Consider the following 27,780-nt stretch of genomic DNA (forward strand, 5'->3'; position numbering starts at 1 on the left):
TACTCGAGTGGTCTAACAGAGGACTGGAGAACACTCTAGAAGAACAGCAGCAGGGGCAGAGCTTCTAAGGAGAGAAAGGAGCGGTCAGACACTTCAGACCCAGCAAGGCAAGAATACCTGGGGTCCCAGTGATTCTGTTTGTGTGTGGTCCATGTCATAGGCCACGATATTGTTCCCACAGTCCCCCCTACCCTTTCCCAGGCAGGTGTGACTGTAGGAGCAAGGTCATGGTGGTCACGGCTGTAATCCACCTTCCTCCCATACATGCCTCCAGACTCCTGTGGCCTGGAGGAACAAGTCTCCACTCCCAACTTTGCTAGGGAAGCTATTAAGGCTATTTGTACTTTAGATATTTCCTTGTAGGGAGGAAGGTGAGAAATATTACATCTAACCATGAGCTGGAAGCCAGTCACCATGACCAGATGGTGTTTTCAGGGTGTGCCTGAGAAACCGTTGGCCAAGGAGGTCAGCAGAGGCCAGCTTGGAGACACAGAGTCCCAAAAGGGAGGTGACCATGCACGGAGAAGTGTGGTCCCTGGCCTAGCTTACAGCTTCTACCTCCTTTCCTAAGAACTGCCCCCATTCTTCCCTGTTCTACTGAGATTTGAGATGTTGTTTTCTGTTTCTGCTGTTGGGATTAAAACAGTTCAAGACTCACCATGGTATACCAATGACAAAGTCCTATTCTGGCCTTTCCCATTTTAAAACTGGAGCCTAGATACAGCAGACGGACTCTAGCAAGGAACCTGGGAGGGAGGGACGGAGGAAGAGAGGAAGGTTCAGCTCCATTTCACAAATGAAGACATCAAGGCATAATCGAGGCGTCCAGTGAGCAAAGGCAGAACGGGAACTCGAGCCCAGAAATAGTGACTCTTAGCTCGGGTTACTGTGTTTGGAATGATCATCCTTGTTGGGTTTCTCTTAAGCTATTGATTTGTTTTCAAATCACACACTTACGGTGTTGGGACTACTATGCATAAACACACATGCATTTCTCCCAAATTCTTATGGCAACATTTTCAATTATTCTGGGGATGGGAAAGGAAATAAATTCAGATGTATTCCAACCTGCTGCTCCAATAACAGGTTATTTGGTTCCATTTCACCCAGGACCATGACTCGGGTGACTCCTGTCCTGCCCCTTTCTGTCTCTGCCTGATCTAAGGGCCTGCAAAAACCAGCCGGTCCCCAAGACGCTCCCTCTGTGCTCACCTTCTCCCATCCCTTCAGCCCTGTGTTGCTTCCCGACCCTTGGGACCTGGGATTTGTTGATGTCGTGGCATGCTTCTCTATTTGAGGCCCATGGCAGTGTGTCAGGGACACTTGGTCACCCGGGATAAACAAGATGCATCTTCCTAGAGTATCATGTTTATTGAAAGATTTTTGTGAGGGGTGGTGGAGGTTAGGTAACTTACCTGTTCTAGAAGACTGTTCTCATGTTAGAGTATAGGTAGATGCAAGCTGGAAGGAAACACAAAGCACTTCAAAGGGGCAGCTTTGGCTTCCATGCCCAGATTTCCCCTGAGCAGGGCTGGGCACTGAGGTGCTGGGGGAGGGTGGCCATGGGAACTGATCTAGGAAAGGAAGAGAAGGCGCAGGTAAACAGAAGGTGCAGGTCCAGGTAGGGACACAGGGTAAGGCTGTATAGCCTGGTGGTTGAGGGCCCAGGTTCTGGAGGCCGACATCTGGGTCTAGCCCCAGTTTTACTGCTTCGGACCTGGACTACCAGGTAAGCTGAGCCTCTGTGTCTCCGTCTTATCTCCAGAATGGGCTATCTGAAGGATTTCGCTTTCAGGATTAAATGCAATAATGCACTTACAGAGGTTATTACAGCACCTGGCAGGTGAGGTGAGCTGAATTCACAGTATCCAGTACCATGATCAGGGTCTGAGGGCTCCTCAGGGGAGCCCAAAGCATTGGTTTTGCTTTTCATTTTTCTAGAAACAAGCTGGGAGAGGGAGCGAGCACGACACGACCACGCATGCCCGGAAAGCTAAGGGATGGTGAGTTGCAGCAAACGGGCCAGCTAAAGGCTTAGAGTCTGCAGCTCTGAGAGCCAGAGGAGGGCAGATGAGCTCCAGCACGAGCACAAGAACACTGGCAAAGTGCCATCAAAAGTGGCTGGCCTTAGAGGAACCATGAGAGACGATGGACTCTGAAAAGCAAACTGAGGGTTCTAGAGGGGAGGGGGGTGGGGGGATGGGTTAGCCTGGTGATGGATACTAAAGAGGGCACATTCTGCGTAGAGCACCGGGTGTTATGCACAAACAATGAATCATGGAACACTACATCAAAAACTAATGATGTATGGTGATTAACATAACAATAAAAAAATTTTTTTAAAAAGTGGCTGGCCTTAGCTGCTGCTTTCCCTGCTGCCGAAATGTTAGCGCTTGCAAAACAGGGGCTCTTATCTGCAGTTATGTTTACTTTTTGTTAATATTCAATGGAAAAAAATGGATCATGGCAAATATTCCATCAGCAGACAAAGTCTTCCAACAATGGGGAAACTCGGTGTGAAATGCTGGGGACTGGCCACTGGGTTAACCTGATGTGGCAATTCTGGTGTATCGTGGGGCCACATTTCATGAAAATTTGCATGCACTGGGATTAAGAGCAGAAACAAACACTTCAGTCTTGGAAGTGCTCATTGAAGAAAGAGGCCAGTTCTGTGCAGGTGGGAGCATTCCTGCTGAGTGAATGTAATACAAAATCAGGCCAGGCCAGGTAAAAAGATAAGAGGACCTGCGAGGTGGAACCAGGATGGGCCCCATCTCTCCCCCTCCCCAGCTCTGGGGGTCACTTTCTTTCTGGGAAGAATTAGACCCGGGGCTTGACTTCACTCCTCTTCCCAATCCAGTCTGATTTGCTGGTCGGGTAAGTCCTTCCAGGTGCCCCAGTGGGAATAAAGCATCCAACTGTTAATTCACAGACTCCCACTCGAAATCAAAGCTTTCCCCCGTTCCTTTCACTGCAAAGAAAGAAATGGAACGGACACTGCCCTCGGAAGTGCCAGACCAAGCCCACATGAAAACGTTTTGATTCCTTTAACAGAAAACCATTTATTTTTGGTTCATTTCAGTATTTATAGCAGTGCACATGTAACGCATTTCAGTCCACATGAATAGTTCCCAATGGTCAGAGCAAATTAATCTCTTACAAGCTACACAGCAGTGAGGTTAGAAGATAAACAGTAGGTGAGATAGTACACGCTCCCTTGTACGTGAACCTTCCTATTACAGTAAACTACATTCGAGCTCACCACATCCAACGACTGCCACTCTCTCTGTTCATGTGGCAGCCCCAGCTACCCCCTGCCACCTCTGCCCTGCTGGGGTAGTTCTCTGATCAGCCACCTGGGTGGGACTCGCTGCCATTTTCAGTTTGGAAGGAAAAGCCCGTAAATCTGCTTCCTGGGAAGACAGACATTGCTGAATTGTCATGTGCCTCCAGAATGCAGAAAACATCAATTTCATTGCAGCTCATCAGAGTTGGAAACACCTGCCACTTCCTTTCTCAGTTGCAATTAACATGCTGCATCTCAGCATTGATTGCTTCCAAGCAGCCTAGCACTGCCAAAGTAAAGGTTTAAATGAAATGGTAAAACTTGACACTATTTTCCACAGTTTTAGAAACGAACTTATTTTTATTGCCAAAGAAGCCCTGCAATTGTTGGGAGTAAAAGTCTTTACGCTTGAGATAAATGTGAGTAGAATAGGCTGATGCTTATAATAAAAATAGTTCTTTATTTTTGTATTTATTTGGGAGTAGTACGTGTTTATCTTTGCATTTGTTTTTGGGTGGAGCGGAGGACTAATATTCCTCCCTCTATGCCAGCCCCTACTCTGGGGCTGCACGACCCCATAGGCAATCAGAGAATGTTTGTTAAACAAACAGATCAACAAATGAATGGTTTGGAAGAGCAAGCTTAAGAACTGTCCTCTCAGTCCAGCTTAAGTAAAATCCTTAACTTGCAACTATCATGAGCCCTTTAGTTTAACTTAGAAGCTGTGTGAGCCTGCATTTAGAATATGATCTGAGACTGGGGCTTTATGTTTCACCCAGAGTCTTACGTTGTCCAGTTTTGATCATGAGTGTTCTTTTATGGGACAGAAGAAGTTCTTTTCATCATAATCCTATTCGTATTGCATTAAAAAAACCTGTCTTTAAAATGTACAGTATTTTACATTTTGAGGGTCTTAGAACATTCTTTATTTGTGAATAAGGAATGGAACTATTCAAAATAATTCAACAGCCACATTATTTGTGTCCTTTTCGAAGTGTTCATTGGAATGGTTTTAGGTACTGTTAAGCTGAAAGCCGGTGTAAGTAGAAGGCTGTTACATATGAGGTTTATGTTTCAACTTGGCCAGATAAGACTCAGCCTTAAACCACAGAACATAGTCTTTGGAAGAGAAAGTGAACAAATTGCTTCTCTCATCTATTAACAGAATAGTAGGGCCAAGAAACACCTTCTTTCTTGGCCCTCTTGGGAGAATCTTTCTTTTAGATAAAAACAGAACAAATTAAAATAAGTGGCAATTAATTCTTTTGTATAATAACAACCCAGACACTATACATGGGAGCATCCTCTGTTAAATGTACGCAAGCACCAAGTAGCGCACTTTCATGTAACTGACAGAAAAGACTGGGTTCGGATACTTCTAAACATTCTAGAATAAAAACTGAAGTTCTATATCTTTTTTATTTAAATGAATTTTTCTTCAAATAAAAGTCCTGAGTATCTGTAGTCTTACCTTTAAATACATAATGACTGAAAATATTATTTTAACTACCTCCATAAATCTTTAATACTATACAACTCACTGCCCCAAACATCTGGGTTATTTGTATGTTAAATAGCTTATATACCAATATCTTAATGCCAGTGGTATAACGCAGGAAAACCAGAATTAGGAGGAAATCATATTAGCAATTTCCACCACATATATAAATAAATAAGAAAAAACAGCCGTAAATGGCACAGTTTTGATAGATAGATGCTTGCACATATTCCCTCATAGAAGAATTCATGCACTAGAAGGTCTGATTCTTTTTTAAAAGAAAGGAAAAAGGAAGATGAAGGAAGGAAAGTAGAAAGGAAAAGAGAACCGCAACCTTTGGAATTTGGTATGCCACAGAAAGGTTGCATTTAACCCCACCCCAAATGTTGGCGGGCTTGGAAAATCCAGTTACACTTCTCATTTCTGGCTTGTTGGCTGGCCAGACTGGCGTGTGCGGACAGCATCTCAGACAGAAGTGGTTCATGGTCAACTTATACTGAGGAGAGCCAGGTCTCTGGTCAGAGCCAACTGTTGCACAGCACCTTCTGTTCAGTGACACATTTACACACTTGCAGAAATGAGAGAGGCCAAACATATAACAAAGAGTTCCTCAGTCTGTCTCTTGTCAGTGACAGACTGAATCTTCAAAGAATCCCATTGAGGGAAAAACAATCAAATACCTTCTGACAACAGATCACTATGTAAAACAGATCAGTTTTCTTTGGTTCCCATATGACCCATCAGAAGGGCCCAGGAATCCCTTGCCAGTGCACAAAACTCTATCTCCTGGCTTTCTTTTCACACTGAAAATGTCATTTAAAAAAATCCATGACCCAGTTTGGGATTTGGTCCCTGCATTGTAAATGGGATCACGGCACTCAGCTCCCAGTGAAGTCAGAAGTGGTTTTGTCCTTGTCCCGTGGAGTTCCTGGGGAATCCCTGGAGAGAGTGTGGGAGACGCTTCTCTTTAGACCTGAGAAGATTGCCTTCAGGAAGCATTCTCACCTTGGATCACTAATGGGTGTGTTTTCAGTAACAGCACCAGCCTCACTGATACTTTATCAACAAATGAGTTTCCCTTTTTGCCATCACCAACAGTTATATAAAAAAGCACTGGAAAACTATTCATTTTCTAGAAATGCTTTTTTTTTTCCCAGGGACAAAGTTTTCTTTCCTTTTTTTTTTTAAATAAAATTAAGGTGCAAATGTTGTATTAAATTCTCATTGCTTATGTATATTATATTAAGGCTTATAAATACAACTGGTAAATTAAATTCACCCTGGATTGAATTAACACCTGCTATATGAGTTATTTGCTTTATGTAATCAGTAATCTCAAGGTTTCTCCTTTTTCTCTGCAAACACAATTTAAATATTAACCTAATCTTTAAACTGCGGCTGCTTCTTTCTGACATTTGGAAACCGGTCATCCATGCAAAAAAAGGCAAATATGGATATATTTAATGAAAAGGCAGCTTCTTAAAAATCTGAAGATGTGTAACTCAATGAATTGGGAAGATAAATGATAAAGGCAGCAGGAAAGTCGCTCTCTGTGTCACTTTCTTGGGAAAACAATGCTGTTCATCTGCCAAGGTCACCTCCAGTGTGAGACCTGCCAAAGGGACTGCCGATCTCCTAACAGTCTTTGTATTTTCTTCATTATAATCTCTGGAAGGGTCTCGGGCAGTTGTACTCCGTATGGAAGAATTTTAGTGTTTAAGAAAAGATGGCAATAGGGTATCCCTTAAGTTCTAGGTACGGCAGATCCTGCCAAAGGAACTGTGAGTGAGTGGGGTGTGCCTGGCCCCATCCGTCCTCAGCCGGCACCCTGGGTGGGGAGCGCCTTGGGCCTGCTCATGTCCTGCTCAACCGACAGTCCCTGGAGAATATGAAGCTTTCAAAGTGCTGGTCTTCAGCCTTTTCTTTTATGCGCTGTTCCTCCAAGGAGTCCACGAGTCTGTCCCTTTGTTCAATCGCTTGCATCATCTCGCTGAATATTTCTCGCTCCTCATTCAGATCATTCTCATCTTTCTGGCTCTCTAAAAAACAAAAAAGGAAAAGCATGGGACCTCAGGTAACATTTGGCCCAGGGAGAGAGCTCTTGGCGTGGGCAATCTTGATTGTTTTGGACTTGTTCTTCCTTTTAATTTCCATGGAGAAAACAAGGAAATGAATTTAACACCAGGGAACTGTTCTTGAAGCCACAGATTAGCAAAGAAGGTGCTTTGTGCTGCAGTCAGCTCAGTTTCCATCTTGAGAATATATATAAAGCAACAGGGGGAAATCCCTTTGTGAGGAAAAGAATTATCAGCCAAGCCCGACTGAGTCCTCCAGCCTCCCCTCCCCCTCAAAAAAAAACCCAACAAAACAACAAAAAGGCCGTTTTCCCTAAACATGTCCTAACTACAACAAAGAAATCTATGTGCAAAGTTTCTAAGTAAACCATCCACATTGGTGGCTACTATTTCAATGACGAGAATCCTATTTCATCAGTAGTGAATGACAAATTTCAGTCCTTTGAGTAGAGACCAGGCAAGAGCAAAATAAGGCTCTGGTTGGCCGATGGGACTGTGTCTCCAGACTGTAACTATTTTTTCCCTTTTGCCTTCAGAGTACAAGAGCTTCTTCCTAATTGGCCTGACGCATCCGATTGCCTAGGGGATATAAGATTGCTATAAAAGGAAGGGAAAGAGTAAGAAACAGGTAGTAATGACTTTCTGAGAGTCAAAATAGATGTTAAGGCAGATGGAAGCCTTGTCAACCAGATTACTGCCTTGGGAGAGGATTTTATAGTAAATACCTTCGCCCCTTCCCTTTAACAAACTGGGGTGTAGGCAGTGAGCCCGATCCTGGAGCAGACAAGGGCCACTGTTTCTCACGTGAGGCTTAGTTCTGAGGACAGGGTCAGGAAGAAGGTACACATGACAAAAGGAAGAGGGAGAAGCACTATTCCCTTTGCACCTCATGTTTTATAGGAGAGAGAAGAGAAGCAGAGGTTGAGAGCTCTGTGCTCCAGCCTCTCTACTCTGGGCCAGGAAATGTCATACTGTTTGGTGAGAACACTGGGGGCCAAAGGATTCTTACCCTGCCCCTTGTTTGGAATTCTGGGAAGAAGCCAGCTGGAAGGGCACCCTATGTGTAAACATGGGGCAGTACGTTGTGGTTGGGTAGAGAATGGTCTGAGGCTGGCTCCCCAGATCTCGATCTGCAGTGTATGGCCTAGGTGGGGCCCAGAAGTGCCCACCAGCCCCAGAGCTGCCAAAGGTAGCTGGTCATAGGGCTCCCCCACGTTGAGGAGCGATGTGGTCCCACCGTGGAGACCGTCCGGCCAAGCTGAATGGAAGATGTGCTGAGGTGAGGCTGAGTAAGCCAGGGAATGCCACCAGGCTCCAGGCACGCTAAGGAGGGGCCAGGCTGTGGAGGATGCGAGTTATACACCTTGGCTGCAAATGCCAGCAGAGAGAATGGTGGCCCAATGACAGGACACAGCTGTGCGGGGGCTCAGTGAGTCAAAGCAACCAGTACAGATACCTAACGCCTCGAAGTCACAAACCTGCCTCTCCCAGTTACCTGGCCTTAGCGAGAAGGGCAGAAGGTAAAGGTGGCCATCTCCAAGACGGAACATTTTCATCCCAAAGAGACTGAGCACTTCCTACAGGGACTGTTTAAATTATTGCAACAGACTGAGTTTACTAGAGAGGGATAAATAAAGTTATTTTCTTTCTTGCTCACTGGTGGGATAAAGCTTTTGTGGAAGCTGAGCTCAGGCATAGTCAAAATGAAGAAGCCTTTTTTTTTTTTTTTTTTTTACCTGAGGGGTGGGAAGAAATGTATGATCCTCACTCCTCAGTAAAAATTTAAAAAAAAGAAAAGAAAAGAAAATTCAAAGGTGGCTAATAGGGTCTGTTGGTGGTATTTATTTTACCATCCTGAAATGGAGCAAATTTAAATTTTTATTAGGTGTGTAAATCAGATATTATGCTGTATGGTTTGTTAATCTAGGTCTATTCCAGTGTTGGTCCTTATTTGATAATCAACACAGAAAAAAAATTCCTTTCTCAATGTTGGCTTCTTATCAACGGACTCATCTGAGCCTTTCTGACAAATATAAATGATGTATACCAATTTTATCTGTTCTATATAGTGCAGCCCTGTAAGGATTTTGCTAGAAATAGAATTTTGTTGCTATAAAGAAGGTCTACAAATCACTACTATGTGGGAAAGAGCAGGAGACCCTGAGTCTGTGGTGGTCTGTTCCTGAATCTCAGCCCCCTCACTACTTAACCTTGAGCGCGCCAACCGTGCTGAGACTCAGTTTTCTAAACTGTAAAATGGGGACAAAATGCCTAAGTAAAAACAATCATGATGGGGCGCCTGGGTGGCTCAGTTGGTTAAGCGACTGCCTTCGGCTCGGGTCATGATCCTGGAGTCCCGGGATCGAGTCCCACATCGGGCTCCCTGCTCGGCGGGGAACCTGCTTCTCCCTCTGACCCTCCCCCCTCTCATGTGCTCTCTCTCTCTCTCTCTCTCTCTCATTCTCACTCTCTCAAAATAAATAAATAAATCTTTAAAAAAAAAACAGTCATGATGATTACTAATATTCACTAATATCCAGTTTTTACTAGGTGCTTCCCCTGTACCAGGCAAGCTCATAGGGAGGTGCCATGTTTAGTCCATGATGTATAAAGAAATAGCTGACCTTGTTGAACTTGTCCTTTTAGACCTAGGTCTAAGTGCAGGAAAGCCATGCATGGATCTGGTCCCACGAACGCACAGACACAAAGCATTGAGTATGCCCAGCATGCTGGAGCCAATGAACACATAAACCAGGACAGTGTGTCAACTGAATTCATTTCATTCTCCCTCCTCCATGGTGATCATTTCCTCACGTGTGTTGCCCTGGCCCCGCCCATGTGGGGAAGGCTATGGCCAGTACCGTGTCTAGTGCCCGGGGGACCGAGGCCGGCCTCCCTTGGTGCCCCTGTCCTGGGAGGGGGCTCAATCATCCCAATGTGTACCACAATCACCTGTCTGCGCGTTGGCTTCCCCGGTGGGACCCCAGAGCTGGGGTGCTCTTCTTCATACACCAGGCCCACACGAGACTCTCCGCAAGTCTTTCTAAACTGAATAGATGGGGAAGTGAATGAACGGTTTCATTCTATTAGCTGGTAGGATGGGATCCAATGCCGCCTGCAGCCCAGGTGACCGAAGCCAGAGCGCCTCGCTGTGCTGGCGGAGGGCTTGCACCTCTCCAGCACCCCCACTCACCTCCAGGCTGCTCGCCCAAGACGGGAAGAGCGCCTCGCTTGGGGATTTGTGGCGTGCTCTGGGCAAGGGCCTTTCCGGGGAAAAATGTCCTTCACAGGGGCCCAAACTCCTATCACTGTACTCACCCTCCTTGAGCATTTTCTGTCTTAATTTCTGTTCCAGTCTGCTTTGACGATCTTCCAATTCTAATTCTTGGGCCCTGGGGGTAAGAAAATGTTCACACCTTGTAAATACCGAAGATCTGCCTAGAAACACTGCCTAGTAAGCTCACCGACTAGAGCTGCTATATTCTTTTTGCTTTTTTTTTTTTTTTCTTATTAAAACTGGGGTCTTGGAATCTCTCTAAATGGAAAGGTCTGGGGCTGAAGGAGCCGAGAAGGGCTGCTGGGATACGCTTAAGTCCAGAGACGCTGGAGCAGCTGAAGGTTGGAATGTGATCCCTGGGGGCGTTTGGAAGGCCACTCAGGCCACCCTCCAGACAGATCATTAAGAAATGGCTACTATAATCCAGGGGAGAGGAATGACAATCTAAAACTCTTTTCTCTCTTAGGGGCAACATGACTTCAGGTATCATCTCTAACAACTCCCAAATCTCTGAATATGGTAAACAACAAAACAAGGAGGAGACAGGAGTGAGCCATTTTATCCAGGTAGAGCAAAAACATCCAGACAGCTATCCATTTGGTGGTAGGAGATGTGGAAAGAAGAGTCAGTGATGCTTTGGAGTCATCCAGCTGGGGTCTCTGTTTCCACCAATAGAAACAGCAGAGTCGAGAAGTGAAGTTAGTTCTCGGTGAAGGTCAGTTTGGCACTTCTTGACATTTGAATGCCTGGAGATATCCCATGTGCATGCAAGGGGATATGCTAGGCTTTGTGCAATGTGGAGGTTCCCAACTCTGGAGCACTCAGGAGAAATGAGGACCACACACAGATTGTCACAGGGCTCAGAGATGGTAGGTGGAAACAGGTGATCCCTAAAAGGAAGACTATAGAGAAAGGAAAGGTTGAAGACAGGAGCTTGGAAATGCCTCCATTGAGAAGCCAAACAAAAGAGATATAACCAGGGAGGAAGCCATCAGAGCTCTGAAAAGCTATCAAAATAAGCAAGGCAGCATCACAGAAACCCAGAGGAGAGAGTTTTGAGAGAGAAGAGAGAGGCTGAGGTGAGAGAGGATCACTGCTACAGAGACACCGAAGGGGGGAAGGGCTGAGAATAGGGCCCCACGTTTGACAACGTGGGGCCTTCCCTTCCAGCCCCACCCACAGTGCACATGTGTAACTGCCACTGAGTTGGGGTCGTTTTGCTGTGCCCTGCCGTCGCTGCCTTATTTCTACTACTTCTCCTACTGCTTGGGCCAAGATCCCTGCCATGTTCAATATTCTGCCTTTTGTTATTGACCCTGAACTTCTCTTGGCCCATTCTGGTCACCCATGGAAGTGTACCCCTCAAGGCTTCCTTTAGGAGAGGACTTTCTGGGCGGAGTGCAGAGAGCTGACTGTTGAGGCACAATCCACTCAGTGTGGTGCTGAGGCCACGCTGTCCCCGGGCAGCTCCCAGCCAATGACAGAGCACAGAGGGCAGTCTTGGAGCTGGACTCCCCTGACGGCATCTCTGCTCTGGTACTCCCTTTGGCTTGGCAGAGATGTTCTCGGGGTTGCACTGCAGTTCGGAGGCTCCTCTGCCCAATTCTCTTTCCTCCCCCTCTCCTTTCACAGGTGTCATGACCACAGAGGGTCTGAGACTTCCCTCTTACTCCCCCTCCCATTCCCCCTTTATCCCACCATGTCTCTTATATTTATTTTTCTTTTTTTCTTTTTTAAAGATTTATTTATTTATTTATTTGAGAGAGAGAGAGAGAGGGGGGAGGGGCAGAGGGAGAGAGAGAATCCCAAGCAGACTCCCCACTGAGCACAGAACCCGACACAACGCAGAGCTCGATCCCGGGACCCTGAGATCACGACCTGAGCCGAAATCAAGAGCCAGCCGCTTAGCCGACTGAGCCACCCAGGCGCCCCGTCTCTTGTACTTCTAATCCTGTCTTGGCATCTGCTTTCCCAAACCACTCAAGTCGCTTGTCTAAGATGTTTGCCTAAACTAAAATCAATCCCTTAACAGAGCTCCCGCCTGCTTTTGTCTGGGTCCCAGGCCTGAGTTCTTCCCTCCGGCCGCTCTTGGAGAAGGCTCCCTCTGGCTGCATGCTAACTAGGGAAGCCAGGCGCGGAGCAGGAGCAGTGGGAGCCGCCGCCCTCCTGATTCTCCAGGGAGAACCTATGCAGACTGCGCCTTCCACAAGCCTCCATGGAGCTCTCGCCATGTTTTCTTATTGCCGGTGTGCTGTGTGTTTGCATGTCTGTCTCCCCGAAACCACGAGATCCTAGAAGATAGGGACTGTGGCCCCGCTCATTCTCTCCCCAGTACCCAGCAGTTACTGGCACTGAGAATGTGTTGGATAGGTTTTTGTTGAATGAACGTTGTGATTCAGAATCTGTTCCATAGGCAGGTGGTATGACTGTGTAAAAAGGCTTTGCAGGGGCGCCTGAGTGGCTCAGTCATTAAGTGTCTGCCTTTGTCTCAGGTCATGATCCCAGGGCCCTGGGATCAAGCCCCACATCAGGCTTCCTGCTCCGCGGGAAGCCTGCTTCCCCCTCTCCCACTCCCCTTGCTTGTGTTCCTGCTCTTGCTGTGTCTCTCTCTCTGTCAAATAAATAAAATCTTTTTTTTTAAAAAAAGGGCTTTGCAGTCAGAGGGGCAAGAACAAGTGTTGCTCTGAGTCTCAGCACGCGTATCAACTTAAAAAACAGTGAGCAAAAATAATAATTACTGAGGAAGATGCCTTCTTCCTCATTCCCGGACTTTCTTTCCATGTCCATGAACCTCAATGAGTGTAATTCCTGGCCTCCTTCCCCACTCCCCACTCCCCACTCTTACTCTCTCTCACCCAGGAAGAGGCCAATTTGGGAAGAAACTAGGTGAACTCGGCTCACACCCTTTTTCTCTTGGATCAGCCAGCCTGGAGCAGACCTGTGTTCTTGATGCCTTTGAGCCTTGCCATAGGTCTAGGGCAAGACTTCTCAATCTTGACACCATTGGTGTTTTAGGCTGGATAATTCTTTGTTCAGGGGGGAGCGGGGAGAGGGGGCGTCCTGTGCATTGTACAATGTTAAGTAGCACTATTGGTCTCTCCTCACTAGATACTAGCAGCATCTCCTAAGTTTGACAACCAAAAATATCTCCAGATATTGTTAAATAGCCCCTGGGGGGGGGGGTGAAACTGACCCCAGTTGAGATCTGCTGGTCTAGAGTAAAAGCCTTGACCCTAAGAAACAAGTAGGTCCATTAACTTTTGTGATGACATAGGTGAATATGTGTCATTCTGGGGTCAGGTTAGTGTAGTGGGTTGACTGGTTACCCCCAAAGATATGTCCGCATCTGGCTGAGTGACTTCGACTCTATGATAAGATCCACCTCTACTTTCTGATCTCCTTCCAGGCTGCAACTTCTCATTCAGAGAGCACAGCCAGAGAGGTCTCAGTCCCTCAGTATGTTAAATATGCAAGGAAGTGGCCAGGCAGATCTCCCCAAGCCCTTCCCAGGGTTCATACTCAGAGGCCAGACACAGGCTTCCCCAGTGCAGGTGTGTGACTGCAGATGCCCCCCCACACACCGGTCTGGGGGACAAGGACAGACTGAAAATACCTTATCCAAATGCTCTCCAGCTCCAGACCCATCACCTGACATCTTTTTTAGCCATAGGTCTCCACAGAGAGAACAGACAACTGAAGATTCTCTGCACTAATGCCAATATGATATGCAAGACACCAAATATCAATTTGCCTCAATCACAATTCTGTATGCACGAGGAGAAAAATTCCTGGGACTTCAACCCGGGAGGGCGAGCCACCCCACTCCCACCCCCTTTGCTTTTAGGACTCACTGTTATCTGTGTTGCCTTACTTACATGATCAGTAGCTCCGACTCATATCGCATTAATTTATTCTTCTCCAGAGCCAGCTTAAACCATTCCTGCAAAAGCTGTGCTTCATCTTGTGTGCCTGAATCTGCTTAAGAAATCAACAGCAAATGCGTTAGATTGGCATTTTTCTCCCTGTGATCAACCTGCTTAGGAGCTGCGCTAGTGGGCCATGTTTGTAGCGGGAAAAGGCTCAGCAGGCAGCAGCCCCCTGATGGCCTGTTGATGCCTCAGGTTGCGGGCCTGACAAATCAAACCCCCCTGTGCATGCTCTGGGGGAGAGGTCCTCTTGGACACTGAGGGCAGGAATCCTTCAGCTCCAAGGGTCATATAATCTTGATAATGTCCTGCCACAAAGGAAACTTCTCTTGCCTACTAGTAGGTTCTCTATAAAACTTCTGTATGTTTATGCATCACATTCACCACCAAAGAAAATCCTAGTAACTCTGCTGGTTACTACTATCTCCTCCTCCCTTACTGAGTGCCCAGGTGGGGTGTGGCTCCCTTCATGGGGCAGAGACACCCATGCCACATTTAATCATAGAGGGGTGGTGATGGGCATCGTGATTTTTTGCACAAAGAAAAGCCAAATGATGAAAAAAAAATGTTATTAGCTTTGAGTCTCACTCGAAGAGTTATAGTCATACCTTCTTATAACTTAGATTTATGACCTTTATTGAGCATAAGAATAACCATGAGAAAACCGACACTGCTTTTAGATATGCACTATTAGATGCTAAAGGTTTATATAATACAATGTTAAAATCTGGGCATATTTCATAAGTAGCAACATGGAGGTGGCTTTTTAGTATTTCACCCTGAAATGAGGACACACAGGCTATATTGCAAAGCTCATGGCCATTCTAGACGGATTTATACTGGAGTGTCCCATAGGCAGAGGGGAAAACAGTGCAGATGGAAGTTATACATGACCTTGAGCCTTTGCTTCTTCATTGGTTAAACTGAACAATAAGACACACAATATAATAGTAATAAGCTACTGTTTATTATGCAGTGATGACATGCCAGTCAGTGGGCTCCGTGTATTACATGGGACATCACATTTAATCCTCATGACAAACTCACCAGTAGGTTTGCTTATTGTCACCACCTGATAGCTGAAGACAACAGAAGTTTAGAAGATTAATTTTCCCAAGCTCACAGTTAGTAAGTGGCAGAGCCAGGGCTTGAACTCAAGTGAGACTTATCCTAAGCCTGGGCTTTTTGCTGCTTGTATAGCACTGCCCCCCTCCTCCTCACTCCTTCCTTCCTTCTTATGGGCATGAAAGGTAAGTCACATCCCTAGCACATTGCCTTGTACCTAGTAAGTCATCCATAAAAATGAGTTCCCTTTTCTTCCTTTTTTTTTTTTAAAGATTTTCTTTATTTGAGAGAGAGAGAGAGCACAAGTTGGGGGAGAGGCAGAGGGAGAGAGAAAGAGAAATGCAGACTCTCCGCTGAGCAGGGAGCCTGAAGCGGGGCTCCATCCTAGGACCCTGGGATCATGACCTGAGCCGAAGGCAGATGCCCACCCGACTGAGCCCCCTTCCCTGTCTTCTTGACCACCTTTTTATTGATATGGACACTTGAGTCTAGAGAGATTTATATAAGTGCCCCGAATTATATAATTAATGGGTAAACTGGTGCTATAATGCAGATCTTGACTTCTGAAGAATTCATTCATTTGTCCATTTCATCCATCCATCCATCCATCCATCCATCCATCAATTCATTCATTCATCTAATAACACCTATTTATTGAATAGGTATTGAATACTGCTTTAGGTACTGGGGATACAGTGACAGATAACGGTACATATCATGAGAAATTTGGACATAGTAAGGCATAATGGCTGCCATCTCTCTCTCTCTTTTTTTAAGACTCTTTGGAATCAGATGGATTTAAAGAGCTAGAATAAAATAGACCATTAGGAAACTCCTGCAACAACAAAGCAGCAAAAAACTACTCTGGGAAAATGCAGAAGGGAGGGTTTTCCTGGTCAGGATGTGAAGCTGGCAATGTCAGCAAAGACATGGGGATGGAACAGAAGGCAGCAGAGACAGAGATCAGGCAGGGCTAAGGGGGATGGAAGGGTGCAGGGTGAGGTCTGGGCATGTCTGAGGATCTCATCATAGAGGCCACTGAACGTCATGCTAAGGCTATTGTACTTTATGAGGGACATGCAAGGTGGTGGAGCAGGATAATTTAGGTCAAGTTTTACACAGAAAGGATTAAAAGGGAGAGAAATAAGCAAGATGTTATTCTTCCTTAGGTTTCTTGGATGAACGAATGAATGACTGAATTTATAAACATGTTGAGTACCAACATCTTCTAAGTAACGTTCATGGTGCTGAGGGGCAGGAATGAATAAGCATTGGTTTCGACTCTTAGGGAAACAGGGAGCTTGCAGGTCAGTGGGGAAACCCAACACTGCACAGCCAAATAGAATACAATGTGTCCCCTTGCTATGACAACACTGAAAGAATCAAGTATATAGACCAGAGATCATATAGAACATAAAAGTTACTTTAAACTCAGACTTGGGATCCAAGTTGCACTCTTCGACGCTCCATTACCGGGGCTTGAACACTTAGCGTAGCCTCCCTGAGCCTCAGGCTTCTCATCTGTTACGGAAATGCAGCGGGATTGACTGTGCACACAAAGACCTTAACACAGCCCCCGCACATGGTTTAAGCTCAGTAAGTGGTAAGGGTCATTTTCCAGGATGCAACTGAAAGGGAGTCTGAATCAAACAGACTATCAACAGTTCAGAGTGAAGAGACCCTCCTGCACCTTAGCCCAGCACCCTAGGGCTGCAGAGGTCTCTTAGCTGCCATGTGTCTTCACTGGGCTCTTACTACCTTGCACACAAGGTGGTCTTTCCACACTGGCGGTGGTGAAGTCTGATGACTCTGTGTTCTATTTGTACAACTGATCTTTTCCTTCACCTGAGTCAAGACTTTCTATGTATCTTGTTAAATATCATCTTGTTTATTCTGTTTCATCATAGGGGAATCTTTTGAATATTTTATCTAGCTGACACAGACCTCACTTTGGGATTTCTGCAGAATTGATAAATGGGCATCCTGGACCTTTATGCAATATTGAAAAACAAAATGTCAGATGGGACTGGACCAAGAACAGAGCCATCTGGCCCATCATCAGGGACCCTTCTCAGGCTTCGGGTAAGGCTGTTCTACAGACTCTAAATGCACCCGATCATCCAGCACACGTCTATGTTTTGTCCATGAGGCTGTTACAGGAAACTTTGGTAAACTAATTTCCTGAAATCAAGCTTCACAATGTCTGCCATGTCCATTGGCAACGGCAAACCTCACAACTCCACCTAGAAAAGGAAATGACATTTGTTTTCACAGCTTCTCAGTAAACACCAGTGGTTCCTAGTAATCTCTAAATTTCTTTCTAAATATTCACGATTTCTTTAATAATCCTTTCTAGAATTTTGACAAGGATCAGAATTCATATTTCTTTCCCATGTGATGTGAAACATAGAAAATATAGTGGCCTTTAGTCTTGGGTTCTGGAATTCTCCATGGGTTTCCAAAGACAGAGGTTACATCTACCAGTTATTTCAAACACCAGGAGGTTAATTTGGTTCATTCAACAGATTACGATTGAGTAATGCCACACGCAAGACACTAATCTATATACCATCTTTCACCTGGGCTTAGAAGCCTGAATTCATTGCTCTCACCTCATTTTTCTCACCTAGATTTCTCATCCAGATTCAGTTCCCTCTTCTAGATGTGTTTAACATTTCTAGATTGCGGACCATTTTCCTTGATAAAGAAAACATAAAAGCTGAGAGTTGGAAATTCTGCCTTTTTTCATCATGTAACATTACACCATCTGCCTGAGCACTGGGCCTCTCCTTTCCTTGTTCTCAATCCAAAAGAAACAGCTTTAAAGGCACTATTTTGCTGTCTTTAGAGTTTTGTGGGTTTTTTTCCCCCCAGATTCAGCCTCTTTGCTGCATTATACCCACAGGTTCTAGCCAGACTTTTATCCTGCATTACATGTTTCCTTCTTAATTTCTCTTATGTATCCTTCTCAAACGTGGTCCATGAGAGCGTCGCCTTGCAGCCGTACTGATTTCTACTGATGCTGTACTCAACAAACACAAGTTGAACTGAATCATTCCATTCAATCTTCTTTTTTTTCCCATGAAATAATTTACAGTAGTTTTTTGGAGTCTTCCTTTCCTCAACAGTCAAAATCACTTCGGGGGCTGTCTTTGAACTACCAAAATTGATCCATTTTCCTGTTGATGGATATCTAAGTTGCTCTTCATGTCCTGCTCTGGAATATACACTTGCAAATGAGCTTCTTGAATAGTATTGTATACAAAGCGTCGGTCAGTTTCACAGCAGAAAGCCAAAGTGTTTTCCAAAGAGCTATGACTGTTTTCACTCCCACTAACATTGAATAAAAAGCTCCCCTGGCTTCTTATCCTTGCCACATCCTTCATATTACCAAGTTTTATAAATTTTGGTAATTTAATAGTTTAAAATAGTTTCTCATCATAGTCTTCATTTGCATTTTCCTAGTTACTAATGAGTATTCTTTCTGTGAAATATATTTTTTATTTGCTTATTTTTATTTTTTAATTTAAATTCAATTAATTAACATATAATGTATTATTCATTTCAGAAGTAGAGGTCAGTGATTCATCAGTCTTATAGAACACCCAGTGCTCATCACATCACGTGCCTCCTTAATGTCCATCAGCCAGTTACCCCATCCCCCAGCCCCCTCCCCTCCAGCAACTCTCGGTTTCCTACCGTTAAGAGTCTCTTATGGTTTGTCTCCCTCTCTGATTTCGTCTTGATTTATTTTTTCCTCTCTTCCCCTATGATCCTCTGTTTCGTTTCTTAAATTCCACACATGAGTGAAATCATATGATAATTGTCTTTCTCTGACTTATTTCGCTTAGCATAATACCCTCTATTTCCACCCACATCGTTGCAAATTATTTGCCTATTTTTAACCAGGAGATATTTGCTTCTCTATTTCTTATTGATTTGTAAGTGTTCTTTACATAGTCTAGAACACTGATTCTTTTTTGGTTATATTTGTTGCAGATGTAGTTTCTGAAGTAGTGGCTTATCTTTTCTTTTCCTTTGTAGTGTCTACAGATTACCAGCTTGAGGTTAAAAAGATTCTTAACTTTTCAAGTTCCATTTTTCATATTAAATCTTTAATCCTTATGAAATTGATTTGTTTGTATGATGTAAGGCTCAATTTCATCTTTTTCCTCTGTTGAAAACCACTTGTCCCAGAATCACTTATTTCCTGTGATCTGCAATGCTACTGTAGGCTTGTGTCAGGTTTTTGTATATGTGAGATTATGTTTGAGTCTTTTGGTGGCTTTCAGTGAATCATTAAAATTGGCTTCATAAAGGTTGTGTACATTTTTTGTTTGATTTTCTCCTAGGTACCATACGTGTTTATGCTAATGCAAGTGACATCTTTGTTCTTTCATTTTTTTAATTGCTTTACGCTGAGATCTAGAAATGCAATTGCTTTTTTTATTTTAAGCTTATATTCAATCACCGTCATATAGGCTCTTCTTATTTTTAATAATTTGTACATTTTAGGGGGCTTCTCATGTGGATAATTCTATTATCTGGAAACAACAAAAATTTTCTTCTTCCCTCCCAAACCTTAAGCCATTTTCCCCTTGTCTTCTGTACTGGCTATGGTCTCCTGTGCCATGTTGAATAGAAGAGGTAATTATTCTTATTTCTGATTTTTAAAGAAATGCTTCTAATATTTTACCATTTAACAGTGATGTTTGTTATAACATTTTCAAAGATATCCTTCAAACTAATTCTATCCTGTTCTATTCCTTTTTTGCTAAAAGTTTTTGTCCCAAATGAGTGTGGAATTTTGTCAAATGATATTTTCTTCTTATATTGAAAAGACCATATGGTTTTCCTCTTTCATTTGTTAATATGGTGATTGTTAAATCACCCTTAGTTTGTCAAATTTTAAAGTTAATTGCATTAAATATCATTTATATTCTTTTATTTTTTTTGAATCTGCTATATCTATGGTTATGTCTGCCCCTTTCATTCCTAATCTACTTATTTCTGTCTTCTATTTTATTTTTAAAAATCATTTTAAGAGGGTTGCTTCTAGTCTTTGATTTATCAGTGTTTTCTAAGAACCAACATTTGGCCTGCTTGATCCTCTCCATTTTACAATGACTCTCTTTCATTTCCTTCTGCTTATTACCTTCTTCCTTAGGTTTATTTTGTTTTTGCTTTTTCTAAATTAAGTTGGAGGCTTAACTCATTAACTTTCAGCCTTGTTTCTTTTCTAATAAAAGTATTTAGGGCAATACCTCTCAACAGCGCTTTCACTGCATCTCCTGAGTTTTGATCTACTGTTCTCCTTTTCATATTTGGTATATTTTAAATTTCCAAGTATTTTTAGAAATATATATTTGATTTTTTCTTTGATCCATGAGAAATATATTTTAACTTCCCAAATGAAGGGTTTTAAAAAAACATCTCTTGACTATTGACTTCTAAGTTAAGTACATGGTAAGTACATGGTACTATAGGTTGTGGTCTGTATAATTTAGGTTCTCTGAGATTAATTTTATGAACTAATATGGTTAATTTTTATAAATCACCATGTGAACTTGAAAAGAATATACATTCTCCAATTAGGGGTAGAGGATTTTGTAAATGTCTTTTAAATTAAGGTTATTAGTTGCATTGTTCACATTTATACTAATGTTTTCTCTGCTTGACTATCCCTGAAGGATATACTAAAATCTCCTGCCACAGTAGAAATTCTCCCTGTAGTTTATCTCTTTTTTTGTTTTTGTTATATATACTTTGAGCCTATTATAGTCGATACATATACATTTAAAACTGTGATATCTTCTTGGTGAATTGATCATTTAAAAATTATGTAGTAATATGGGGCACCTGGGTGGCTCAGTTGGTTGAGCTTCCGACTCTTGGTTTCACTCAGCTCCTGATCAAGGTCCTGGAATCAAGCCCTGCACAGGGCTCCTTGCTGAGCGCAGAGTCCACTTGTCCCTCTCCCTCTGCCCCTCCCCCGCGACTTGTGCTTTCTCTCTCACTCTCAAGCGCATGGATAAATAAAATCTTTTTTAAAAAATAAAAATTATGTAGTAATTTTATTCCTGTTTACTCCTAATCATTGTATTGGTATTAAAGGCTATTTTATCTGTTTTTAATGTCATTATCTCCAGCTTTTTTTCTCATTTCTTAAATATTTTGGTTATGGAGAATTTTAAACACATTACCCCAGCTTTATTTAGTTAGTATATATTTTGCCATCCTTTTACTTTAAAACTTGTTGTATATTTATATTTTATATGGATTTGCTAAACAGCATACAGTTGTCTTGTTCATTAACCTTCATTATGATTACTGAGATATTTGGACTTGCTTCTGTCTTACTTTGTGCTATCTTTTTTTAAAATGTTCTTTTGTTTTTATTTGGAATTGAGTTGGGATTTTTGTTTGGCTGATTATTATTTTTTAAAATTTCTTCTCCCTTTGTTTCCTCCAACAGATTTGGAAATTACTAATTTTATTTCTATTGTTTCAGTGTCTACATTTAAAATTTAAATAGGTATTTTTAATACCTTAACAAAGTTTAAACTAATCATCTTAGCCTTCTTTTAAACAATATAAGGGCCTTGGGACACTTTACTTCCAATCATTCAACTCCAAACGTATATCTATTTTAGTTCAATACTTCAGTTCTGTTTTAAAAATCTATATTATTTTATATCAACAATGTTTATTTGATTTACTTACATGTTTATTCTTTTATTCACCATTTCTTTTTTCATATTTCAGATCATCCTTCTGTGTATCCTTTTCTCCTTAAAGTATATTGTCTAGAATTTTGTTTATACATAGTTAACTCTATTGGGGGGGGATGAACATTTCTTTATTATGCACTTGTTCTTGAAATACAGTTTTTCTGTGTCTACTGTTCTAGCTTGAGAGTTATGTTTTGTTTTTAGCTGTTTGACATTATTACTCCACTGTCTTGTAACATCCATTATTGCTGTTGAGAAAAGGGCTGTTAGTAAAAATTTCATTCCCTTTTTAGATGATTTATCTTTACTCCATATCCACTTTAAGATCATCTCTGAACTTGATGTTCTACATTTTCCCTTGTTGTGCCAAAGTAAGCGTGGATGTATTTCAAATTTATCCTGATTTCTGTATCCTGGAACCTCTGCATCTATAGATTGTCTTTCGTCCATTTGCAGAAAAAGAAAGCTAACATTTATAAATGCTTTGTTGTCATGTTTCATCCATTATCTCTTCAAAGAATACACAACCTTAATTTTCTCTGTTCTCTCCTTCCAGGACTCTGAACATATACCACACACACCTTCTCGTTTTATCTTCTGTGCCCTCAAACCATGCTTTCTTGTTTTCCATCTCCTTCTCTCTCTGTGCTGCATTCTGGTTCATTTCCTCAGATATACTGTCCAATGCACTCATTCTCTCTACTGCTGTGTCCAAGCTGCTGTGTAGTATATTCAGTGAGTTTTTAATTTCAATGAATACATTTTTCATTTTCAGACTCTTCATTCATTTATTTTTTTTACAATCCTTAAAAAAAAAAATCCCTGGCCATTTTCTCAACTTTTTACTTGAAAAAACTTAAACCTAAAGGATTAAGCATTATATTTAGTTGTTACATTTCTTTAGTCACCTTTCATCTAGAACAGTTCCTAGATATCCCCCCGCCTTTTGTTTTTTTATGGCATTGACATTTGTGAGTTATTTTGCAGATTGTCTCTTAGTTTGCAATTGTCTGATTATATCCTTACAGTTAAATTCAGGTTAAGCATTTCTGCTGCATAAGTGATGCTGTGTCTTCTTGGTACCTCACAGCAGGAAGCTCATGATGTTACATTTGACTGTGGTTACAGCTGGTCAAGGTGAAGGTGGTGCTGCCTGTCCACCTCTGCAGTGTTTTTTTCTGCTTGCTCATTTTTCTGTGTAATCTATTTCTGTAAATGTTTGACACAGAGACATAGCATATTCTGTATTTAATCACTAATAACCGTTGAAGTTCTTGGCCATTTAAATTTGTTGTTTTGGTCATTCTTAGTGGCTCACTTCCTTGCGTTTTGTAGGATTATTTATCAAGCATCATCTCATAGTTTATTGAACTTATTTGGAATCCCGAGAGCAAAAACTAAAGCATGGTTTCTTTCATAGAAGATCTATACTTGTTTTTCAGGGAGTTAGAAGAATTGACATAATGTGGGACCCTTGAGGTTAGCTTCCCTCCTTTTTGTTAGTCCCAAGGCTTAAACTTTAAAACCACTGATATTTAGCCTCAAAGCAACCCTGGATTTCTTTTTTATGCTTGCTTCCTTCCTGGCACGTGTAAGTTTCAGTACACTTTTCTTTTTCTTCTCTTCTTTCTTCTTGGCCTTGAGAGGTTTACCTTGCTTACTTGGGAGCCTAGCCGTATTTTGGAAAGTAGACTTGTGGTGAATGGCCTGTTATAGCATCTAGTCCACCGTTCTGCTGCTCCACGCTTCTCGGGAACTGCATTCTGTATTTCTGGCGGAGTCGGCCACTTGGTAATCTCGTTTCAAATATTTTTCCAAGTAAAGATCATTATGACCGTGTTTTTTAAATCTCAGCGTTGCAAAATTAACCTAACGGGTCATCACAAGCACTAAAATAAGACGGAATGGAAAGTACTAGTCTTTTATATGTAGCAAAATTCAGTATTATTTCTTGACGAATTGTATTCAATTATATATTTATATGTACTAACTTGTGATATAAAATGCACGTCTTGCTGTTGTCATGGTGGTTTTTTGGTGTAAAGCAGTTCCTTAGGGCACATAACTCTGAGACCTCAATGTGCCTGGAATCCATGCAGCGGAGAGGACTCAAGGTTTCTTCTTCAGGAAGAGAATCTCGGGCTCACCCTCACGGGGCCCATCTTTGTTGTAAGGCCACTGACTTTCTACAGGGTGGCCACTGAGACTGGTATCTGAGGGGAACACACAATCAGTGGATAATTCCTATTTGTCGAGTAAGGCAATCTGCAGTAGACCCTGCGCAACCCCGCACGTCTCTGCTGAGTATGCCAAATGGAAAGGCGCCACCATCCTCCAGCCCTGAGCCATTCCTGCAACCAGCCAAGGAGATGATTCTGAGAAGATCAGGATCCCACAGGGTGACTACTGTACAATGACTTGCTTCCTGGGAAGGGGCTGGCTTGTTCAGTGCTTGCTGTAAAGGCTGCCAAGTACCCTGCCCTGAGCTCCTGGGCTGTTGCACCATCCACTGTGTGCACAGCCACCATCTGGGCCCGCCAGGTCAAACTGCAGCATTCAGGTAGAGGGCAACTTGTACCGTGCTGCGTTCCCACTTCTTGCTGGCCTGTGAGTAAAAAACTCTATGCTCTGATGCACTGAATTTCACTGTGTTACTTTCAGCACAGAGAGTTGCGGCAAACCCATTCAAATTCCTGGCTTGCTTAGCCATCAACTTTGGAATCTTGTTACTCCTGGCCATTTTCTATGAATGGTGTCAGGATTCAAACTCACAAGCGTCTGATTCCAGTATCTGCGTTCTTTTCGGGACACCTCATTGTTACATTATCAAAGAAAGTATTATTTCCTCTGTGCCTCAGCAGCCGTCAAGATAAAAACCACAGAGTGTAAGCCAAACTACTTCCCTCTTCCGGGCTAAGTTAGGCTTGCAGTTTCTCTTGGCATAACACGTGCTCCTGCTGCCACCTACCGGCAGCCTCACACATCCTGCTATTTCTTCGCAAACTCAATCTTTGCGAAGGAGAAGCCATCTGGCTCTTTAAAAACCTTCCAAACAAACAAACAAACAACAAACTCAATGCACACAACCAGCTGGTAAACCTTCCCCAAAAGTTGGTAGAGCTATAAGGGAAAAGTAATTCCCATATACCTCCCCTAGGGACAAATCTTTTTCTCCTTCCAAGCTGCTCTCAATTTCATCAGATTTCACCTGCCTCCACGTATTGAAAGAGAGGACAGATTCGGTTATCCACACCATCTAAATTTGAAGGGTGGTCTCCTGCAAAAGTGGGGAATTCCCTGGCCCTAGCACTTAACACTGACCACCGCATCACTAACAAAGCAGTGGGTAACAGTGCCTTGACCAAGAAGAGTCTAGGTGGCTGGCAAAGCTTGGCTTGTTTTCCTCAGAGAGGGCGGGGCCCAGGGCAATCAGGCACATCTTGAACCTTAACTCTGGGCAGCTAGGAGCACTGGGGGAATCCATTCCCTTTTCCAAGGACATCCATCCATAACACTTCGCCCTGCCTCCCAACACCCACCCTACAGGATATCATGACTTATCATCTAGGTGGGTGGTTGGATTTTTGCTTTTCTTTGTTTCCCTTTCCTTGACAAAATGGGCAACAACCCTGCCCGGGGGTGGGGGAGTTTATTTCTGACTATTGGGAAGAAAGAAAGGAGGAATTGTTGTCACGACAATTAGGAGCTCATCAAAGCTTCATTTTGCTCATCAGCCATCACTGCCCTCCGTCCTGCACCCCCGCATGTTCCTCTAGTTCAATGCCCGCCTAATGAATAACTCCTAGGAACAAAAGAGCCTTTCAGGCTGGCGCACGTAATTATTAGAGGAGCCTTGCATAACTGTCACAGACTACTCATGTTTTCAGGCCTGTCTCTAAATTTGGTTATTCACAACCTTTATAGCTCAATATTATTGCCTAACTGTGATCATTTTCTAATTATCCTAATAATACCTATTAAATAATTCCCATTAAATCACTTGAACCAGAGCGGTACAAGCCAGCTCAAATACAACTTAACCTAATAAGCATTGGTCATTCATTAAGCACCAAGGCAATCTCTTAAAGGGGCTGAATAGAATATTAAACTGCAAAGGAATATTGTTATTGCACAAATGTTATTACAAGTTGGAGTGTATTAATTTCGACGCCTGGTTTGCACATCTTCCATTTGGTTTCCTTTGGGGCCGCTCCCCTTGACTCGACTCTTCCAGGCTCCAGTCCCACGTTGATCTGCATCTGTCACCCACACAAGGACAATCAAGGGAGGGAAAGGCCCATGAAGGGAACAGGGGAATTAAATTACTAAGGATGTAAAGGGAATGAAGGGAATCCATCTTCTGGCTGGGTTGACACACCTTTGAAAACAGAAGCAGGCTTTCTTCAGCTGATAATTCAAAATAGCCTTTCTGTACACTTGGGGGAGAGGGAGAATTTCAGAAGCTTGAGAAATGTGGTGCCTAGAATTTAAATTTCAAGCGGCAAAGATGAGGCGAGTCACTTCTTTCACAGGGCATGTGTGTGGATATTTAAGAGTACTTTGTACAAATGATATCAGGTGGCTTTTGTTGAATGCCTGCAACGTGGTAGGCACTCTTGGGAGGCACTCTGCCCACCAATGCCCTTAATTCTCAAAATGCCCTGGTAATGGTAAGGATTATTAGCTCCATTTCTCACATAAGGAATCTGCAGCCCAAAAGGTTAAGCGATTCTCCCAGGGTCACGCAGCCTAAATGCAACGGAGCAGAATTTGCACACGGGGCTCTTGGATGCCTTTCCCCACCAGGCCACCCTGCCTCCCCAGCAAACTGAAATGTGCCCCAGCTTTGCTGGCTTATCCTTTCCATTTCTAAGGCTCTCGCTGAAACCTGTGGATTCCCAAAGACCAGTGCAGAGCCTTCTTGATGGGGAATCTGGCCGTATGGCCAACAAGAAGCAGTTCAATGTACTGAACGTCCCAGCAACAGCTGTAGAGACAGGCAGGGACTCTCACTCCAGGCAAGAAACAGTTACTATTTTTGTCATGAAGTCTACTCCTGATAGGTGGATTCGGGTTATCTTTGCAAGGAGATGCACAGTGTATTTTAGTAAGGAAAGGAACAGAGGCACCTGGGTGACTCAGTCAGTTAAGCGTCTGCCTTCAGCTCAGGTCATGATCTCAGGGTCCTGGAATTGAGCCCCATGTTGGGCTCCCTGCTCAGCGGGGAGTCTGCTTCTCCCTCTGTTCCTCCCTCGCTCGCGTTCTCTCTCTCTCAAATAAATAAATAAAAATCTTAAAAAAAAACTTACTAATTGTCTATCCCATGGCAGATGCTGTGTTAGGACTTCCACATAAATCATTTTAGCCAATCCTCACCACAAATCCAAAGTATGATGATCACTCCCACTTTACAAACCAGAACCGAGGCTCAGAGGGAGAAAGTCAGACCCCAGCATTTCCCTGAACCACGCCGCTACTGAGGCTCACACTGCGGGAACCCTCACTTGGTTGTGACCTTGCAAGGCTCTGGGAGCAATTCTCCCAATTTCACCCACGTGACTCTGTACAAACTTCAGGCCTCACGAAGTCCAGGTCCACCCCTGCTGCTAGCATCACTCTCAAATAACTGAACTTTTAAGAGGATTAAAATCCCAACCTTCCGCTATGTTGTTGAACAAGTACCATGTTGCTTAAGCGATTGCACACAGAGATATGTTTTCAGGGTCTGGTTTTTCACACGTGGTATCCAAAATGCAGAAGGCTAAAGACATCCCATCCGAAAACTAAAGAGACAATACCACCCCCCCCACCCACTAATTCTAAGGGCCCCTCCAATTCACTAGCCATAAACTAGTGCTGGGCTGGCTTCCAAAAATGTAGGTTTCTTTAAGCCATCCCTCACCTTGGAATCCTTTGCTGACT

General features: G+C 43.2%; 1 protein-coding gene across 4 annotated transcripts in view; it reads right to left on the reverse strand.

Moving 5' to 3' along the window:
• Window positions 1-3,036: 3,036 nt before the first annotated feature.
• The window catches only part of MICAL2 (microtubule associated monooxygenase, calponin and LIM domain containing 2), a 214,588-nt gene continuing 189,844 nt past the window's right edge, over window positions 3,037-27,780 (reverse strand). For 3 of the 4 annotated variants that reach the window (XM_025894193.2, XM_073882907.1, XM_025894194.2), the window contains 3 exons: window positions 14,012-14,114; window positions 10,178-10,251; window positions 3,037-6,823 (listed from right to left, as the gene is read on the reverse strand). In XM_025894193.2, the coding sequence (XP_025749978.2) occupies window positions 6,639-6,823; window positions 10,178-10,251; window positions 14,012-14,114 (362 nt within the window). In that variant the 3' untranslated portion in view covers window positions 3,037-6,638. The remainder of the gene's footprint in view (window positions 6,824-10,177; window positions 10,252-14,011; window positions 14,115-27,780) is intronic. The other variant, XM_073882906.1, reaches the window with a different exon arrangement.

Source organism: Callorhinus ursinus, unplaced genomic scaffold (genome assembly GCF_003265705.2).
Source record: "Callorhinus ursinus isolate GAN/ISIS: 27379988/994484 unplaced genomic scaffold, GSC_fseal_2.0 scaffold49, whole genome shotgun sequence".
NCBI lineage: Eukaryota > Metazoa > Chordata > Mammalia > Carnivora > Otariidae > Callorhinus > Callorhinus ursinus.